Source organism: Crinia signifera, chromosome 6 (genome assembly GCF_055691185.1).
Source record: "Crinia signifera chromosome 6, ASM5569118v1, whole genome shotgun sequence".
In the NCBI taxonomy this organism is placed as follows: Eukaryota; Metazoa; Chordata; class Amphibia; order Anura; family Myobatrachidae; genus Crinia; species Crinia signifera.
The window spans coordinates 281,596,450-281,617,599 of record NC_139222.1 but is presented as its reverse complement, the minus strand read 5'-3'; the positions used below and the strand labels follow the sequence as shown (position 1 = coordinate 281,617,599).

General features: G+C 41.7%; 1 protein-coding gene across 4 annotated transcripts in view; it reads left to right on the top strand.

Annotated features, from left to right (window-relative positions):
• Nucleotides 1-21,150, top strand: part of VTI1A (vesicle transport through interaction with t-SNAREs 1A) — a 351,752-nt gene that overhangs the window by 56,002 nt on the left and 274,600 nt on the right. For 2 of the 4 annotated variants that reach the window (XM_083149815.1, XM_083149813.1), the window contains exons 4-5: nt 3,090-3,167; nt 12,406-12,426. In XM_083149815.1, the coding sequence (XP_083005941.1) occupies nt 3,090-3,167; nt 12,406-12,426 (99 nt within the window). The remainder of the gene's footprint in view (nt 1-3,089; nt 3,168-12,405; nt 12,427-21,150) is intronic. The other 2 variants (XM_083149817.1, XM_083149814.1) reach the window with 1 other exon arrangement.

The window sequence follows — 21,150 nt, the reverse complement described above, 5'->3', positions numbered from 1 at the left end:
TTTATTGTGGAGCTAAAACACTTTGGCTGATTATCTTTTATTGACCTGGGAATGCCGCAGTAATTTCCCCTTTCCCTTTGATGTTTAAGAAACATAGAGAAAATAAAATGGAGTCGTATAATTGAGCAGTCGCTGCCAATTTGTTAGCTTTTTGGAGAAAAAGGCATAAAACAAAAACAATCTCCGTATGATATTCTTGCATACTGCCGAGTGTTTTAGTCTCCCATAGTGATGAAATGAATAATTAAAGACGGCTCTGATTCCGTTGCCTGTTTAAAAGGCTTTTCAGCCCTTTTAATATGGCTCTGGCGCGGTTACAGGGGAAGGGGCTGCTTCAGGAGAAGGTTCTGCCTCGACCCATTTTTTAAAAGACCATTTCAGTGTCCCTTTAAATCTGAGTGTCCCTTTAAATCTCATTGTGATCAGTGACGAGTGGACGAAACAAAAATTCTGGCTCATCTTGTAAGTGATCTATAAATTATAATAGATGCAAATGGCCATAAATGTGAAATTTTTCTTTACATGAATTCTCTGATTACTGACAAGGGGTCACTTTTTAGTAACAAAGATATCATTTATAAACCTCTTCCCAAAAACAAATTTTTTTTGAACCAATAAAACACATTATAAATATTACTGTGTTGGATATATTGATTCACTAAGCACCAGTGAGGCACGAGGCACGGTTTCCCTGTGAATTGTCCGCCTCACTGCTCCCTTTATTACCCGATCATACAGTTTCTGACTTCCTCGGATCCTGCTGAAGACTTGCACCATAGTTCCGTCTCTGAGAGACTCTGAGCTCTTCTGCTCCCTTGGATGTAAATCTTTCAGTTTATTTATTTTTTGTGTTCTTTATTTTTTATTTTAGCCATTTTTAATTTACTCTTTAAATCCATGATAATGTTGCGCCACATTGTCCTGATGTTTAAAATTTGATATAAAATCATTTCCTTGTGCGACAGACTGTCCGTAGTAAAGGTCCCCACTACCACTATATTTTGAGTGCAGTTCACAGAATGGGTGATATTAATTTAAGGAAGGAGAAGTTTTTAAAGTTTGGCCAGGAAGAAACGCAAGCCCTGTACTTGTTGGCGCAGCCGCAATCTAGCTGCAAATAAAAGTAACGGGTCTGAGGTGTAGTGCAATGTACATCCGTTCGCGAATGTTCTGAAATCTGGGGCAAGCAAATGCGGGCGATGCAGGATAATGTGTATTGTAATTACAGCGTCACCTACTAGGGCAGTGGCAGAACTGCAGCAGGAAGGGCACCTGCCCAGGAAGAGCGGGTCGCAGGAATGCACCTTACACAGATGTAACTGTCTGGCTGGAGCGGCGTCTCTTGTACCAAGTATAATGTAATTGCTGGTACGCGCTGATTACGAGACGCATGTCGAAATGGATCAAAATGCAAATTTTTTGTGCAGTTACTTTTGAACGGCGCTGATTTATCAACGAGTTTTATTACTCAATGCGCATGAAAAATGGTGCTTCAGCCAATCGGCTCCCAACTCTTATTTTTCAAACGCATGACAGGAGCTGATTGGCTGGAGAACATATGTCATATGCAACTAGTTTAAAACTTGTCGCGTCAGCTAAAACTCATTGATCAATCAGCCCCAATATTTTTAGATAAAGTTTGGTTTTAGTTTCCTGACTGTATAATGTGTATGCACTCCATGGGCAGAGCTCTGACGTAAATTCTATATGGTACAGAATGCGTAAGGGACAGAGACCCTTTAGTGCGGTGATATGACCAGAAAACTCAAGTGCGTGATACACAGAACGAGAACACGGATGTACTAAGGCAACATAAGCTAGCGGAGAGGTATAATACAATAGGCAAGATGATTCTTTTTATTTCAGATACATATATAGTGCCAGCATGTTCTGTTGTGGTATACATTGGTAATAAAATACTACTAAAATAAGAATGGGATAATTCCAGATAGACAGAGAGGTTGGAGGGCCCTGCCTGGAAGCTTACTCTCTGTAGGGGATTGGCCGGTTGCTTTCTGTGTGTCTAAGCTGCTGTTCATGCGGTAAATCCCAGCGTCCTGTTGTAACGTGGTCTCATGATGGTCTATCACTTTATACTCGTTTATTTGTGTATTTTTTATTTTTTTTTACTTTTACTACCTGTTATCCTGACTGTAATATAATTATCACGTGTGCCCTGATGCGGTTATGTGGGTCGGTGTGAATGAGCCCATGCGTTGTATTCCTCCGAGCGATTGGGAACTTTTCAGCCATTTATGTTCGTTATGTACATTGTGTAGCTGCCGTGTATGTAGAGCATTCCTTGCAGTGCAACTTATTTATCACACCACTCGTTAGTCATATGTGTAAAGAGAGAGAGAGGCCTCCACTTCTCATTGTGTCTCAGACTCACATGGTTCCTCCCTGCGCCTATTAATCTTCAATACTAAAATAAAGAGATAAGCAATTACCGGGGTATAGCGGCTCAGTATTGCTATTTCACATGATTACAGGCTAACGGCAGATAATAACAGCTTTATAATTCTCCATTTTTAAGATCCCACCCAACAATGGCTCAGATCCAACTGTATCACGTTACGGTGCCTCGGTATACTGTCAGCGGTCCCTCTACGTTTGTCTCTTACAGGGTGCGGAGTACCGGGAGAAGACCTACGATCTGTGTATTATCTCTCACCCCTATGTGTTATAAACTGTAAATATAAGTGTGGTCACACAGGGTGGGCGGCCACAATAGTTGCCGATGCAAGGCCGGTTGGGTAGTGCCACGTGCCTCTGTGCGGCACAAGGTTAATATTCCGAGGAAGCTGTTAGGCAGGAGCTGATGCTTTGAACAGACCGGCCAACAACAGTTGCATTGCTAGCAGGCAAACCTTTTGAATTGTTTGGCCTTCTGTAGCACCAGATCTTCATGCTGGTTTTGGACACACATAAATCAAGCCTTTTTCCTAGCAGCCAGCGTCTTTCCGAGTGTATCAGATAGATGTCCATTAGGGGGCTCTCCAGGGTCGGGTACACCCTGCCATCTTCAGATTTAATTCCAAGATTTATTTTCTTAACACTTTTTTTTTTTCTTTTGTTTTGTTTTGCAGAAAAGGTCACGGATCGCCTACAGTGACGAAGTACGGAATGAGCTCCTGGGGGACGACGGGAATTCCTCCGAGTGCCAGGTAGGATGCTAATGACGGAGCCCTAGTGGGTGGCTGGAGGGTAAGGGAGGTCTAGTACGCTGGGCAGCCCATGCTGTGTCCCCTAACAGCCGTAGGAGCAACTCATGTGGAAGTGATGTTGCTTAATGCAAAGCTCAAAAACTTCAAAACCCCTTGTGTGGAGATCTCGCCATTAACGCATGAGTGTCTGATTGTCAGAGAGAGGACTATCCCCATCTGGTAGGCTTGCATGGGGGGGGGGGGGGGTAACCTGGAGGATGCCGCTTCCATCTCCTCATCACACGTATATGTCTTAAAAAAAAAAAAATAGAAAAAATAAAGAGATCTAATAACAGCACAACACAACTTTGATATCTTAATTAAATCAACACAGGCAGACGCCACCAAGCAGTAGATGCTTTAAGACCAACGGGGGTTAGTGCCATGTTGAAAAGAGCTATTTTTTCCCTTCTTTATTTGTTATACGGCGCTCAGCTGGACCTATAATCTCTCACTGATCGGAGGTTTACACATACATGCATGCTATCCTGTAGTAATACCCCAATACCTCCAACAATCCCCTCTTCTTCCCCGTCCCTCCTGTATTCTGCACACTCACGGGCATACAACTAGAACCATAAGGGTATGGTTTTAAGCTGAAGGTGTTTATATTATGATCTATACTATTTTTATATCGATTTTGAGTTTTATTTGCTGTTTTAAGCGCTCGGGTTAACAAAATGCTAAATAAGCGGATGTCGGTGATGTCAACGCATTTCGGAGTGTGAGTCTGAAATACGTCACATTCCCCTGTCCAATGCTCTGTATTTGCCTGTGAAATTATAATAATCAGGTCGAGACCAATTACTCGCTACTCTTTAGCCACATCTCACTGGTCTATTATTTACTATAATTAACTCTTTGCCCCCTTATATCTGTTGGAAGGAGTTCAATCTAGGATCACGGCTGTCTATCCCAGCCGACAGCCGTGATCCTGGCCCGTTTGCGGTCAGCCCAACAAGCTGAACAACAGGTGGGATTCAATGTCCCACCTGCCGATCGGCGCGAAGGGGGCGTGGGATCCACGAAAACGGCCGTGGATTGTTGATCTGCGTCTGGGATCGTCACAATCCATGGCCGTTATCGGCAGAACGGGCCCGACAGCTTCTAAATTCGGGCCTGTTCTGCCGTGATCCCGCTTCAATGCTGTCGCTACAGACAGCATTGAATAGGGAGCCGCCGCTATTTCCCCCCCGTTGGAAATAGCGGCGGCACATTGAATACCCCCCATAATCCCTTGTGCTGCCTTTGGTAAAACATTTATATGATGTAACGTGGGTCTTATCTATTGCTTTCCCAGTCTGTGGGTCTTATCTATTGCTTTCCCAGTCTGTGGGTCTTATCTATTGCTTTCCCAGTCTGTGGGTCTTATCTATTGCTTTCCCAGTCTATTGCTTTCTATTGCTTTCCCAGTAAGCCCCCGTAAGCCACCGCACGCCCACATCTCTGCGTCTAAGCAATGAGTAGCTATGGCCTGGTGCTTTTTGATTCCCAGGTTGTTAAAAAAAAATAAAAATATATATTATTATAAAATTGTGTGCGCAATTGTGGCTTGTGTGTCCCTGTGACGAGTGTATATATCTTAAGTATCATACACACACGTGCGGAAAAGCAACAGTAGGTAAATCCATTGACAAATCACTTGGTGCCTTGTCTTTCCTTCTATAACAGGGTTTGGCGCACATGAAGTCACCGAGACCAACGCGTTTCACAGCTTCGAGTACTATAGATTTACCGAGCATTGCTATAGAACCCTAGTATTTTATTCTGACTATTGAAATTGAAGGCGAGGAGACAGTGGGGCTGTTATTGAGTTCTGAGCAAGGCACATAAAAATAGCCGGTAAAATCGTGCTGCGCTGCAGGCGGTGGTGGGTGCAGATGTTAAGGTGCAGAGAGAGTTAGATTAGGGAGGCATGTTCTAGCTAAAATATCTAAACTACAGTGTAACTATACAGCTGTGCACCAAGTGTGGGCTACATGCAAAATCCTCCAGCGTTTACCTTGCGACCAAAAAACAATAACTGCAAAATGGATTATACAGAATCTCCCCAAGCGCGCATGTGCACAGGACCGGCGGCCTATGCTTTACCGTAGCCTCCAAGCGCGCCGGGTTCCGTGTGCAGAGTGATCATTAATTGCAATTATTCCCACAGACCGTCCATTAATTGCTTAGAACCAAGCAATCGGATTACTGTTCTCCAGATACCGCCCAGACAATATCGTTTCATTGCTGAGGCCGTCACCTAGATATTGCCTACTGTAGGCAGAGATAACGGTTGGCTAATTACTTGTATATCCGGAGATTCTCGCATCCCTTGTATAATGCTTTATGCCTGCGTAGCCGTAAATGCTTCTCACCTTTTTATTTCTTCTGTAATAATCTATTTAAAGCACAGTTTTTTTTGTTTAGATGATATTTTCCATTACGGTACCTTGGGCCTTTAAGCAAATGAATAGTAAAACCAATGGCCATTTAGCTTTGTGTCGGAGATATAGAGAGGCATTCATAGAGGAAGCGGCAAGAGGTCGCCTTTATTACAGTTTGCTACAGTAATTGTCAGTATATGGATTTATCTCCTCAGAGTCAGCATCCATTAAAATGTAGCATTTCATGTTCGTGGTAAAATGTAAAAGATTACCCTATGCAGGGGTCAAGGTGAGAGCTGATCATTTGCCAGTCTGGTAAAACTTTGCACATTTTGTTTGCAAATGGACAAAACCATGCTGCGCTGCAGATGGGGCAGATGTAACCTATGCAGAGAGAGTTAGATTTGGTTGAGTTATATTGTTTCTGTGCAGGGTAAATACTGGCTGCTTTGTTTTTACACTGCAATTTACATTTCAGTTTGCACACACCCCACCCAAATGTAACTGTCTCTGCACCTGTTACATCTGCCCCACCTGCAGTGCAGCATGTTTTTTTTTTTTTTCATTTGCCAAGAAAATTCGCACCGCAATCAGTTCTGAATCAGGCCCATTATTTCTGTGGAGGGTAAATACTGGATGCTTTTGCGTGTCATTTATTTTTTTTTAAACATTACATTTTTACAAGTTAGATTTTAGTATCCTCCCCGCCTGCAGCGCAGCACGGTTTTGCACGTTTGTGTGCTTTTTTTTTTGCTGTGCTAACAAAGTGTACACTGTTGTCATCTGTGTATATTGCCACGTGGCTTCTGCAATAAGACGCTGCAAATAAGCTTTCCCTATAACACTGGAATATTTATCCCTGACGAGGACCCCACCAGCTCTGCCTGTTGTGTGTACCGCATGATCTCATACATTTACATGCGTGTCATAACACATCAAGCACACACTGCATCATGGCTAAATGGAAGCAGATTTGCGCTGGTAATGTTTACAGAAGAGAGATGTCAGCCGTCTGTAGTATTTACTACCAAGTGATAGGGTCACCCCGTCATTAACAGTCTGCCCCTCGCTGCAGACCACAAATGCTTATATTGTTTACTAAGACTTCTGGTAGGAAAACGTGCGAGCAGCGAACACCCGCAGCTCTGGGGTCGCGGACTCCTTTCATTTCACAAACTACGCATATACTTCTCCCAAAACCTCCCCGTGGATGCACCCAGACCTAAAGTTTGTAACCATCAGCTTCGAACTGTCATTTTTCAAACCCAGCTTTTTATTTTAATTTTAAAGGGGCAATCACTTACAAGCAGTGGCGAGGGCTGCAGCACAGTCAAAATTCAAATAGGTGAGCCACACCCACTGGCGTTGAGTCAGTTTGGAATGGCAGTTGCTGGGTCTCCCCTATTTGAATTTTGAACGGTGCTGCAGCCCCGCCTCTGGAACCGCCCCTGCTTACAAGGCATAGTTTTGTCTTGTAAATGATTGCCTCTTTAACAAAAACCTCAGCTGACAACCGCCCACCTCGCTCCGCGATACATCCGGTCCCAGGCATCTATACACAAGGAATAGCGTACCATATATTTATTATTTGCAGTGCACAATCAGGTAGAAGCCACACACAGATAAAGTGGGGAAAGATACAGTACCAGGCATTCTGCTCCCAACTGCCACAATACAGTCTGTGTTTGAAAAATGACATTTAAGAGTTGATTGTTTGGTATCTTCATCCACTTTATCTCTCTCCCCCCAAGTCTCAGTATAAAGACCCCCACAGTGTATTACGCTGGGCCGCCATTTGACCACACAGAGATTTGTTGTACACAACGTACACATCCAAATGATAAATAACAAAATTGATGTATTTGATTCATTTCCCATAACACATTTGTGTAGTTGATTCCTTTATACTATTGATATACTATTGATTATTTCCATGTAGGAGCCAATACCGATAACTGACCCATAGTGTTGAAATAGTGAGTAGATGACGTAGATCTATCCTAATCCTCTGTCCGTTCCTGCGTTTCGGGACTTGTCTAACATATTTTCTATCAATAAGTTGACCACTATTGGTTGACACTTTAAAATGGTCTACATGGACAAAACGTTGACACAAGAAAAAATTCAACATTGGTTTTTCTTATTTATTTATTTTTTTCAAACCGACTAGTTCATATTTTACCCTCCTATTGGGCAGAGAGGCAGCAGTACGCTTATACAGTGTCCATGTCGACACAGACACCAAAACACTAAAAAAAGGATGTCAATTTTTCCCCATGTCGACATTTTGCTTGTGTCAACCGTTAGACAACGTCGACCCTTCTGCCTATCGACCAATAGTGGTTGATCTATTGCCTTTCGACTTTTTATGATCGACACCCCTGTGTGTAAATCTGTGTTTCTTCGGCGGACGTTACCAAGGGATACGGCGGCGCAGCGTTAATGCACTCGCTAAGCAGCGAACGACCTCCGCTTAGCGAGCAGCACTGAATTATTGGTAGAAACTAGCGCTCTCCAATCGTCAAATGATATAATCATAATAAGAATTGCAATGTTTCAATCTTTACCAGATTATTTTCAAAGACAAAACAATAAAGATTTAAGTGTCGGAATAAAAGTGGATTATTATATCATTTGGTCTGTTTATGGGTCATCCCAGATGAGTATAGATGCACCACCTGACATATGTCAATCACATCTGATTAAGCTAGTCATAACTGATGCTTAGAAGCAGAAGAATTGGACATTTTTAGTAGTCAGATTATATTGTTTATTTGTTGGACACAGGAACGGAGAGGGCGTCTATACTTAAGGCTGTTCTCCTGAATATTTTTACAACATGATTGTGTATGTGTGTCTAGTGTCCGTGAGTCTCCGAAACTCTGCCATCTGCTGTCAGAGAGTGAAACTACATCTCTTTCTCACACATGCACAAACACAGAAGGTAGCAGACTAGCTTTCGAAGCTTTTGGTTTGAGCGGGCTTACTTGTACACTTATAACACCCTGTATGATACACAAACAAAAAACTGAAGCCGTTCCTAAATCAGTTTTGACGTGTGACTCATGTTACATACAAATGGGACTCGTGTTACATTTTTGTGCACAGTCACGGGACTCCTATACACATTACTAAAACCTGTAGCATCCACATGAATTAATCCCTGTAGGTGGCCTGTTTACCATTCTGATTAACTGTGATGGTACAGTATATAAAATATCTGGGGAAGATGGCCATTATAATCTCCGGTATAGATATCTGGAAATAAACCGTTTCTACATCCACTTCAACCACTTCCATATATGTTCATACAGGGAATCGATATGTGATAAATATATGAATTATCAATTATCAGACTATATGCTACAATCTTTTAGCAGCATAAATATAGTAAAATATTAGCGGTTATGTGAATCTTAATTTTCATGTATTGCGTCCTAGTTTTCACGGAATTACACACATATATATTTAATGTCCGTGTATTTGGACAACTGTTGATGGCACCGTGATATTCTACTTATCTTCTTTTAGTTCGTTCGCACCGATCTAAGTGCTTCACTTTTTAAAAGGAGAGATTCGTATTTAATTAAACTTTTAAGCAGAACAGAAAAATATTTATGGAAAATAACGGTTATTTGTAGCCGGTCCGCCGTGCACGAGATACTTAATTTGTGCGGGCTCTCTTCTTTTTGGTGTGAGATTTGGCTCGCTGAGCACAAAGTCTTCAGTCTTCAGCTACAGAGCTGGCGGGTGAAGTTGGTCAATTTAATTCCCCGAGATCTGAAGAAGGCCGGTATCATCTCATATAGCCCCGGCAGAGCGGATCATTAGCGAGCTCAAATCTCTTCTGCGCACGGCGAGGGTTTATGGAGAAGTAAATAGACAACCATCATAAGTCCACAAAATTGTCTGTTCGACCTGCGATAATAGGGAAGGGGCGTTTAATAGAGTTCAGCATTTATTTGTTATCAGCATGCAAGCAGGAACGGCCGACACATAATCGCTTTTTTTTTTTTTCTTTTTTCTCCTATATATTTTTTTTGGGTGGTTTGGAAAAGTCACATGAGCGCGCCCCCAACCCCACTGCACACGCCGCGGTACGTTTTGATTTTAGTCACAGCAGACGGCTTTAGCCACAAGAGATTCTACTGGTTTAAACCAGCGTAAACCAGATTTTTTTTGCCTCCCCACCCACCCCAAGTCTACAAAGGAGCAGATTACCCCTCGCCTTAAATTCCGCATTGACGGGAAAATAAACCTTTTTGTTTATTTTTTTAAAGCCGCAAAAAATACCCCTCCGTTATTTTTTTATGACAGTGATTACTATTTGTCATTAAATAGTATGGTAATTAGATATATAAAAAAATAAATGATATCTTCAAAAAATTATGCTTGATCTGTTTAGGCCTATGTATATATTTAGTTTTTTACTTTATTTTTATTGAGTAACTCTGATTAAAATGATAAAGACGGTGCATTCTGCTACTTAGCTTGCTGACGAATCTGACAAAAAAAAGCTTAAATTCACCCACCCAGCACAAATACGATAAAGAAGCTTTTTTTCTTTGTTTTTGTGTTTTTTTTATTTTTCAGTCTGGAAAAAAAATCAACAGAATTTTAAAGTTCATTGAGTGTATAGAAATAAGTCTGGACAAGTAATCCCTTTAGCTTCACAATATAAATTGTTACAAACACATTGAGTAATGTTATATTATTTACCCGTACAATGAGGAGCATTTTGTGTCCCGTATTTTGCATTTCTGAACACAGGGAAAATCTTCCTTATAAATCTTTGAGATGGGTTTCTAGACTTCTTCGTGTGTGTATATGAAGATGTGTTATTGCATAACATGTTTGCTTCATGAAATCCATTACATACCATTGGAAGAATATTTAAAGAATAGATTTTCTTGACAAAGTCATAATATACAGTATAATGAAAATTGTTTTACGCAAACGATTCAAAAGCACATTAGTGTTTTATTCCATACAGAACATAAAAGATCACTATATTATATTATATCGGTCTAAATAAATACTTAAATGTATTTTTCTTACATTTATAGATACATAATTATTCACTTGAAAAGTATGTGTGTGTGTATTCACGAAGTAATAATATATTATAGAAATTAGAATTTTGTTCATATTTTTATTTTATATACATTTTTATATACCAAAATATAAAACAAAATGAGATAAAGGTATTTATTTTGAACCTTTTTTTTTAAATAAAATTATACCATTTTCTTAATGGTTAATAGTTAATTGATAATTATTAACTCTAATATTTACAAGCATTTATCACAACAGTCAATTTTTAGATTAAACCTTTTTCAATTTGGTATTTTTGTAATAATTATATTGTTTTTTTAAAATTAGTATTAATACTTAATAATAATAATGTAATTTTCATATATATATATATGTGTGTGTGTGTGTATAACATACACACACATAAATATATATGTGTGTGTATGTATGTATATATATATATATATATATATATATATATATTACAATATTACAAAACATAATGACACCATGTTAAATATAAATATATACTGTATTATATACTAACTAAATATATATATATATAGAGATATATACTGTATATTTATTTGTATATTAGGTTTAGAATTATCCCTAACAATGTGATAATTTATTTCTTCTTAGTAAGCCATTTTTTACTATTCTACTGTCTTATTCGCATAATGTAAATGTCTTGAAATAAATACAATATCAGCAATTTAACATTTCCCCTGGACTCCGCGTTGACCGCAGGTTTTTTTTCTGGTATCACAAGTCCTTAAAGCGCATTTGCAAAGTCCTGTCACTCATTGCAGGCAACAGAAGCTTCCTTGACCGCCTCTCCAAAAACACCAGCTGAGTCCCGTTGCCAGCTCCTGACCTACACTCTTATTACGGTGCAACAGGGCTGCAATAATTTGCTTACTGAAAACCTCAATCTTGTTACCATTTGCCGTCATTAAGAGCAGCGAGAATGGACTGTATAAGGAAACTTCTGCTGATAAATGTGCTTAGAGAGGAGATTTATTTACAGCGGGTAATCCGAGTATACTGAGAACGGACCGCTGCGAGCACCTGGCAGGAGTACGCCAGCACCACGCTAACATAATAATATCAGTGTCAGTGGTCTGGCAGATCTGGCTTCACCACTTGATTAATATTCTGTGGCCTTGTTGTCACAGGCTCTCTCCCCCACATAGCAGCTACACTCCTACCACTGAGCACCAGGCCACGTGATCCGTATTGGGGTGAGGCATCGCCGTGGACGGCCTCACGGCCCATATTATGATTCTGTGGCACAGGGCGGAGTTTCTCTTCAATTTGTGACATTCAAATTTTAAAACTAGCGCTGCCATCCCTGTAGTGGGATCGACGCGTTTCCCCCCCTCTGGAGTAGCGGTGAATCCCGCCGGATAAGAGGGCGACTTGGTGGAAGTCTACGCTATGAGAATACAGAGGCTAAAAACCTCTCTCTTCTTTCTAACACACAGTTCCACGGAGCCATTCCCCTCTACTTGATGATCGCGTCTTAGATGTGGTTTTAAAAGAGAATCCCAAACCATTTTTTCCGTTTAATGTGACAGTATGAGAAACTGATCTTTAGTCGCTCATAAAAAGGAGCCCGGAATGTAGTCTATGTTTAGCTTCTTTTAATGTGTTTGTCTGTGATTTTTAAATGCTAAACATGTAAACAGATAAATTGTCAGTGTTAATTCTGTATCCTGTCACACAACTGATCTCTCTCTCTCTCTCTCTCTCTCTCTCGCCTTTTTATCTTTCTTTGTGCATTCATGTTGCAGTTGATAAAATTACGGGAAGAGGTGAGTGCTTCCTAGCCCCTCGTTCTGCCAACCCTTCACCCCTCACGCTTTGCTTAAGACCTTTAAAAGCTGTATTTCCGATAACTATATATTGACTTTTTTATTTTTTTTATTCAGGATTTGATACGCAATGGGGCTTTGCGTAAATTATGTTTGATTTTCAGATTAAATTATATTTGCTAACCCCAAAAATAAAATATCAACTGCATCTATGGCTTTGAATCCAATAGAGCGGTGTGGGTTTATCAGCTTTCACCTTTGAGATTAACATAAAGCCTTTTGTGTCAGGAGTCCTAGATGAATTTGCACCGTTCTTGCTCCAAAAATGGCCGCCCGTTGTAATGGCAGAGTTCAGTAAGGGTGTGTTCAGGCGGATGCGGGCCAGCAAGTAAGTGTCGCTATGCCTATTATGAGACCAATATGATGGCATAGTGCAGGTACCAGCACACCCCAATGAGGAGTATAGTTCGGCATGTGCGCGGAAATGTTACTTCCTGTCCGAGAATGTTCCTTTAGATGGTTTCCACCATCTCCTCAGCAACCTTGTGAGACTCAACCATGAGTTCTGGAAGACACAAGTGGTGCTAATATATATATATGCGTCAGTTTCACTAACGAATAACTAAATGTGCTTCTTGCAGCCCTATGCTATATATTATTACACCTATTTATAATTTACTCCTGCAAATTATAACAAAAATTACAGGTCGCCTTCATAGCCTGTGATTTGTACAAATGCTGAAAAAAAATATTTCAATTTATAGAAAAAAAGTCTCTCTTTGAATCTTCGTTTTCAAGTGAATTTTATTTTCTCATTTCACTGTGATTTTATTTCATAGAAACTCGACATGCGACGTAATGATTAACTTAGTGTTGTGAGTCGGCCTGATTGTTCGCCCCCTTATTGATTTATTTTTGTACGGTTCTTTTGCTTGAATGAGGCTTTTGTCCAGTGACTGTAATAGGCCCAATTCCTGATGATAATATTTCCTTGGAGAGTACAGAAGGGAAACGTTTGGCTGTTGCAATAGTATTATTCCCTCCGTAGCGCACTCCAACCCACGAAGAGTCTTGACCATTACTTGTATTAGACGTCGCGCAGTGATTGCGACCATTTTGCCCCCTGAAATCTGTGTAACACTATATATATATATATATATATATATATATATATATATATATATATATATATATATATATATATATATATATATATATATATATATATATATATATACTTGGTGTGGCTGGCCGGCACTCGTAGTGCTGTGGTTGATTCCTTGCCCGGTGCCTTCCAAAAGGGGAACTGGCTTTGGCGGCGGGTTCCAAGTATAGCGTGGTGTACTTGGGTGGCACTCGCGGACTGGTAAATAAAGACAACTGGGACCGTGATGTGGTCAACGTTTCAGTGCCCTGTGCACTTTTATCAAGAACGGTGGAATAACAAAAATGTGTAACTTACCATCTGATGTATCACTGTCTATTTATTTGGGTAAGTTACACATTTTTGTTATTCCACCGTTCTTGATAAAAGTGCACAGGGCACTGAAACGTTGACCACATCACGGTCCCAGTTGTCTTTATTTACCAGTCCGCGAGTGCCACCCAAGTACACCACGCTATATATATAATATATATATATATATATATATATATATATATTAAAATATAACACAGTTACTAAATGCTGGACCACTGCACACTAATTGTACATTGGATTAAAGTAACCTTATTCTATGGGCTTTTGTCCTATATGCAGGTGGAGACAAAGGTTGTCGCAGATTATGTCAATTAGCATCACATCTCGCTGCCTGTAAAGGCCGATCCCTGTATTTATACCGATATAAATGATACAGTTATTAGTCTTGGAAATTAATTCTAGTAAGATCTGATCTCACTACAATGAAACTTGCGCCATGAAAAACAAGAATCTATAGACTGGGGGAGGGGTGATCACAGCGCCCCTGCTGCGCGCCCATACTGTGTGTGTGTATATATATATATATATATATATATATATATATATATATATATATATATATATATATATATATATATATATATATATATACATTCTATAACACCCCGGCTCCTTCTTCTGAGGCATAACTATCAAAAAAAAAATCTGAATTTAATACTGAAATGGCTCTTCCCCCAGCCACCATGCGCCTCCAATTTTACATGGCAGAAATTGAGTCCGCAATTCGTCCTTTAAAGTACATTCTATCATTTGCAATATGAAAGTGGTTAAAAGCGGGATGGATATGTGCATTGTCTTTTGTAACAGTGATACAGCTTTCATCTCGCACAAATAACAGGAGCCGGCTGCATGTAATCAGGAGACGCTATTATGATTTCTAATGAGAATTACAAGGAACAAAAAGAGGAATTCCAGATATTCTCTGCGCTCTCCTTCCTCTCTGTATATAGAGACTTTTATCATTTGTAGCCAGATGTGGAGATTGTGCGTTACCCCTCTGCGGGTCTCGGATACACCCGACACAGGGATGAGGACGTTCCTGATAAATGCACCCCAAATCATGTGTACAGTGCGTTTACAGGATGTCAACTTATAGCATGTATAGGGACGAACCGTCCACTCAGACGTTGCAGCAGGAAAGGGTGTCTGTTCTGCAGAGCTTACACTCCAAACTTGGTGCCGTATGTTCGCAGCCAAGCGAACAGGTAAACGTCACCAACTGAACAAACCCCCCCAATCAAATTACATAAGGCCACACTCATTTAATCACATGAATTAGAAATTAGAACTGTAAGGAAAACAAGACAGCCCTAACAATGTAATCATCCAATCACGGACAAACAGGGCAAGTCATCTAGCAGTATGTACTTGTGCCTGGGGGGAACATGATAATTACATACTAGCATCATGTTCTGACGTTTAACATGTGGCCCCTGCAGCTGCTGTGGAACTACACGTACCAGCATATACCATGGAGTATATTCAGTTGATGTTGAAACTACCGTCTTGCCGAAAACACGGCAGTTTTCGACATTAATAGGTCGGAAGGGGTTCTGACCTATTCAGTGTTAGCTGTTTTTTTTCGGCAGGTTGGAAAGTTTCCACCTGCTGAAAACCAGGTGGATTGTCGGAATAGCCGCACATTCGCCTGCTTTTGATGGAAACAGCCATGTTTCCGGCAATCTTAATCTGACATTGAAAGATGTCGGATTGAGGCAGGCAGGACGGCGCCTGGTGAGCAGCAGCAGCTTACTCAGCGCCGTCCTCCCGCCACCTCCCATACACACCCGCCACCTCCCATACACACCCACCGCACTCACCTGTCCCACCACACTCACCTGTCCCACCGCACTCACCTGTCCTACCGCCGGACCGGTGAGAGCAGCTCCCCCATCCCCCCACTGCATGCCGCCGCCGAGCGCCACCCGGTGCCTGCGCCATCCAGTTCAGCGTCAATCATCGCCCAAATCCGACATCCAGATTTGCCCGCTGCATTGACTAATGGATGACAGATACAACTAGGGGAGAAATGTTTTGTTGTAATTGTGAAAGAAAGAAAGAACACGTTCCTTGTTTCTCACCTTTTCTCTATCAGCGCAACGTGTTTCCGTTATCGAGTATTCTCAACAAGTATTATGTTGTGAGTTATAAGACGCACAGTATAAAAATGTGTTGGTCAGGTGACCCAGCTTCACTGGGACGCCTCTCAATAGATCGATGGGGGAAATTTACTAAAATGGGATTGGGATGTTGCCATGGGCAACCAATCAGAATCTAGTCAAATAGGTTGAACTCGATGGACTAACGTCATAATTACTATGTTACTATATTATGTTACTTCTTAATTATTTAGCACCTTCTAGAAGATAATAGATAGTATCTGATTGGTTGCCCGTAGCAACATCCCATCTGAAATTGACTTCCCATCTTCGTAAATTTCCCCAGATGTTGGTGGATATGTTTATGGGACAATGGGTTGACACTAAAATGTTGACTTAGACAAAATGTCGACACCAGAAACTTTATATGAGTTGTTCAGGGTTTTTTGTCGTCAACTGTGTGGGCCCCTAATTAGTGCACCGCATCCCCTCGCATGGCACGTTTCGCATGTTACCTATCGGAGTTCACGTGGTTGTATATTATGCGGACCCCCCCCCCACTGCCATATGGTCGACGTGGCAGGTCACCTGCAGGCTATATGGGGCCTGCCTGGATTACTGTAGAGCGTGGAAGACCGCCAATGAGACGTCTAAGGGACATTTCCATCCCGTCACTTTCATAGAATGTCCCCCCTTTAGAACGCTTCTTGCAGCGCGATGGATAATTTCCATCATAATCTGAGCGTATTCCAGCAAGTCTGCTGCACCGGTTGCGTTACCGCGCAGCTGCGGCCCTTTTATTTTAAGATCTAGGTTGAATCCTGACAGAGGACCTTCACGGGAGAAGAGCTTGTTGGCTGAGTTAAATCTCAAATGCTTCACTCTGCAAAACTTGTTCTCAGAACTCCTGTCCGTCGCTGAGAGAGTAAATCACCTTCGCTGTCTGCTCCTACAAAGGCGCTGGAGAAAACGAGCTGGGGATAAAACAAGCCACCAGTTCCCCGCCTGCTCTTTTTGTTTCTGTGTAATGAAAGGCAGGCGGGGAGGTGTACGCAGGTGTGGAGTTTGCAGGAAGCTTGAAGGGTTTTTTTTTCCTCTCCCCATGCCATCCAGAGCCATAGATATTAAAACACCCCCATTGTTTGTTCGCTTTGCCCCCCCAAATTGGACATCAGTTGCGCAGTCGTCTTTCCCAACGGAGACTCGTGTACCTCCTCGCTCACCCATGGCTAGCGTGCGACTGGTAGTGCTTTTATTTCACTCTGTATGTACAGCCAGGCCTGTGCCCAGATCCAAAGCCTGCACTGAGAACTGTAGCGCTGGGTAATCGCCGTCTGTGGGGCGGAACTAGAACCAGCTGCGAATCAGCCGCATGGACAGAGGACTGGTGCATTTCACGCATTGCAACTCCACCCACGGGGCCTAATTCAGCTTGGGTCGCTATGAAGACAAAACGCGGTGTGCTGTGTGCCAAAAAGCCACCGCCCACACTGAAAGCAATAACGCCAGTTGCAAATGCATTACTTATCGTCGTGCATTCACAGATCCAGTTACAGTTCCCGAAACATTGAAGAGTCTTTACTGTCAGAGAAAGTTGTGAGCGAGGCCGAGTCTTCCACTAACACAAAACCGATATATTATTATTACATCAAGCAGAAGCCTTGCAATGTATTCAGATATGATTAGCAAGTTACTATCAGGAGTGCTGCAAAACCATTTATTGTGATGGGGAAGGTCATATCTGCTGATTTAATTAGCAAGCAAGTCACTGTGATGAGCGCTGAAAAGCAATTTAGTGTGGAAGAGAATGTCATGTGTTTGGATACATACTGTAGCCAGGATGTATGAGAATGTGATACACAGACATGATCAGCAAGCTAGGCACTGTGAGGAGCACTGCTAAACAATGTAGCCAGTGTACATGAGAATGTCATACACAGGCGTAATCAGCAACCTAGGCACTGTGAGAAGCGCTGCTAAGCAATGTAGCCAGGATGTATGAGAATGTGATACACAATATGATAAGCAAGCTAGGCACTGTGAGGAGCACTGCTAAACAATGTAGCTAGTGTATATGAGAATGTGGTAGACCGACATGATCAGCAAGCTAGGCACTGTGAGGAATGCTGCTAAACAATGTAGCTAGTGCATATGAGAATGTGATACACAGGCATGATCAGCAAGCTAGGCACTGTGAGGAGCTCTGCTAAACAATTTAGCAAGTGTATATGAGAATGTGGTAGACTGACATGATCAGCAAGCTAGGCACTGTGAGGAGTGCTGCTAAACAATGTAGCAAATGTATATGAGAATATGATGCACAGGCATGATCAGCAAGCTAGGCACTGCGAGGAGTGCTGCTAAACAATAAAATATTTGCAATGATAGGAGCAGTGCTGCAAATTATAGGTGTATTTTTAATGTCCTTTAGATTAAATCAATTAACCCTTTGAGTGCCAATATCTCTGTGAGAGATGCCCAAAATATCTGCTAAAAATGCCAACAGCTCTGTGATAGATATGCAAAATATCGGCTGAAAATGCCGGCCTCGCTCACATTTGTTATATAAATTCAAATAAAAAATGTTGTGTAAAAAAAGATGATATTTTCTACATAAGGTAACATTACAGGTCATTATGACAAATTAATTTATCTCTCAAAGGGTTAAACTACAGATTATGATTCTTGATATTAAAGAAGCGGCCCAAAACCAACGCAATGTCTTGTAACTTGATCAGCGCGACTTCCCCTGCGCACAAGCCATCACCCCACGCCCCGTGTCTTCCTCTCCCGAACCCAGCGCCAGCTACAACATCCTCTCGTTAAAAAAAATACAGCTTAAAGTTCCCAATATGAATGAAATACCATGAATGGAGCGCGTAAAGGGAAAAGGGGGCTCTTAATTGAGATTTCATCCCATTTTGCATCTTGATTGCTTTAATTGCAGCACTGCCGCTACCATCAAGGTTAATAATGGGTGCCGTGTTATATTCTATTATTCCCCCCAACACACACACACACACACACCACCTTCCTTGCGCTCACCGCTAACTTATCTCCCATGCATTTGGCGAGTAAGTAATTACCGCGGACCCGTTGTCGCAGATCTCCTGACCTTCACTGTGGGTCTTATCTGCGCTGATCTAAATGCATTGTTTTAATGATTTGTTTCACTCACCCACTCCCCAGCCAACACACACAGAAAGAAAATATCAAGGCCCGCTTTGATGTGGCTTTAGCTGATTCCCTGGTCTGGCCTGCATCTCAGAGATGTGTCACCTGTGCCAGGAGGGAATAGGGAAAATCACGTTTTGAATGGTAATGATAACATACTAATCACTTCCTCTCTTTGAAGATGGAAGCGAGATTTTCTGTCAGCATCCCCAGCTGCTGCAGCTCCTAGGCATTGGGCTAGGTGTATTAACTTAAGTGTGCGTGTCAATACAGCTCGCCTGCCTGCCACCCACAGGGGCTCATTAGAGCTGGGGGCCTCGCTTCACGAGACATCCACTCACATTAAATGCGCAACGCCTCCTTTTTCATCACCGTCATTAGTATTATTATTATTATTTATTAGAAAGCAGTTGTCTTTCTCTTTTTTTTTATCCCCCCCCCCCCCCCCTTCTCTTATTTCTCCCTGTTTGCAGTGAAACGGCATCTGTCACGCAGTGGAATCCTTCATTGTAATAATTTTGTATGTACACCCAGCTAAAGAAAGGAGGGGGGGGGGGGACACAACAACTGGGATGTTAGATCCTATTCTGTTCTAGAATCTAGAATATTTTATGTATGTTAAGCAATATAGGGCACAGCGGTCGCTGGAGATGACGGAGACGGGAGGTTTTTGTGACACAGAGCTTGCAATCGAGACAATGGGGTGTTCTGCTGCTGGCGACAGTGTTCGATAATGAGCGGGATGTGATAATGAGATCAGTGGAGTTCTGCAATCTGTTCTGTGAGCGCTGTGAATGTAGAGGAACAGGACAAATGTGTGTATTGTACAGGACAGCCTCAGGAGGAGAGGCACATTTCTGCTTTGCTAAATTCCATGTGAGTGTAGGTGCGTACACACTAGGCGATTAATAATTTTCGATATGCACGATAATAATATTAACTATTTTATAGTGCATAATGTCTGGTGCGTACGCTCTATTTCGTGATGAGTTCTCCCCGGGGTCGGAAGCGATGTCCTCTGTCATCCTGCAGGACATCGTTAACGAGGGCCATGCTGCAGAATGGGTCCCGCTACACCTCCCCACGCATGCCGATAGCACTGGCAAGTGTATATGCTTTTGCTGATGCCGGGGTCCCTGCCACCGCCGAAGAAATTTCTGGGTACACATATCGTGTTGTGTGTTCCCAGCTTATGACCAAATTTTCAATAAAAAAACCTGTTTATTAGATGACCATGTCATGTAATTTATTGGCTGTGTTCATTCTAATTGTGTGTGTGTGTGTGTGTGTGTGTGTGTGTGTGTGTGTGTGTACATATTCCAAATAATGAAACTGAGATGGCCCTCACTATTTTTTTACAGAAAATATGTATTCCCAGTAAACATGAATGTCATGGGAAATACTCAGGCCAACATTTCAGGATGCTACAGCGTCCTTTCCTCAGGTCCATACATACAGGAATGACATTCCCATACTTGGGTATGGTCCTGAGGAAAGGACACCTTATAGTCTTGAAACATTGACCTGACTAGTTCCCATGACTTTCGTCTTGTGTTATAGTTTTGTTGGAAAATATATTTTTCTGTATGTGTATACTATATTAATAAAAGTGAATATTCTCATTCTTAACAGAAGTGACTGGTTTAAGGCTAAAACAAGAGTTCCTCAGCATTGAGGGTACCACTCTTCTCCGCATCCTCAACATTGAGAGTACCACTATACCTGGATTCTCAGCATTGAGAGTACCTCTCTATCTAGAACCTCAACATTGAGAGTACCTCTCTATCTAGAACCTCAACAGTGAGAGTATCTCTCTACCTGGATCCTCAACAGTGAGAGTACCTCTATCTAGAACCTCAACATTCAGAGTATCTCTCTATCTAGAACCTCAACAGTGGGAGTACCTCTCTATCTGGATCCCCAGAATTGAGAGTATTCTCTCTATATATCGGGGCCATGTGTGACCCCAAC